This window comes from Fukomys damarensis, unplaced genomic scaffold (genome assembly GCF_012274545.1).
Source record: "Fukomys damarensis isolate Sample0158 unplaced genomic scaffold, DMR_v1.0_HiC HiC_scaffold_36, whole genome shotgun sequence".
Classification (NCBI taxonomy): domain Eukaryota; kingdom Metazoa; phylum Chordata; class Mammalia; order Rodentia; family Bathyergidae; genus Fukomys; species Fukomys damarensis.
In genome coordinates, this window is record NW_022900948.1 from 49141392 (window position 1) to 49141849 (window position 458).

Here is a 458-nt window from a genome sequence, read left to right on the forward strand (position 1 = left end):
GGGCCGCCAGCTGGGCGCTGGGCGAGGTCTGCAGCAGGAGAGCCCCGGTCGCAGCAGCCGGTATTCTCGCCACTCTCGCCGCACAGGTGAATAACAGCAACAAGAAGGAGTGGAACGGGATGATGGGTGAACTGCTCAGCGGGCAGGCGGACATGATCGTGGCGCCTCTGACCATCAACAACGAGCGCGCACAGTACATCGAGTTCTCCAAACCCTTCAAGTATCAGGGCTTGACCATTCTGGTCAAGAAGGTGGGCAGGGGCCTGGGGGGTGGCGCTGGGTCTGGGAGGGTCCAGGCCCGGCTGACTGCCTGTCTGCCTGCAGGAGATCCCGCGGAGCACGCTGGACTCGTTCATGCAGCCGTTTCAGAGCACGCTGTGGTTGCTGGTGGGGCTGTCGGTGCACGTGGTGGCTGTGATGCTGTACTTGCTGGACCGCTTCAGGTGAGCGCCACGCGG

At 63.8% G+C, this 458-nt stretch overlaps 1 protein-coding gene across 1 annotated transcript in view; it reads left to right on the top strand.

Moving 5' to 3' along the window:
* Grin1 (glutamate ionotropic receptor NMDA type subunit 1) overlaps nt 1-458 on the top strand; it is a 23606-nt gene that overhangs the window by 16848 nt on the left and 6300 nt on the right. The window contains exons 11-12 of the mRNA XM_033759008.1: nt 11-251; nt 325-443. Of these exons, the coding sequence (XP_033614899.1) occupies nt 11-251; nt 325-443 (360 nt within the window). The remainder of the gene's footprint in view (nt 1-10; nt 252-324; nt 444-458) is intronic.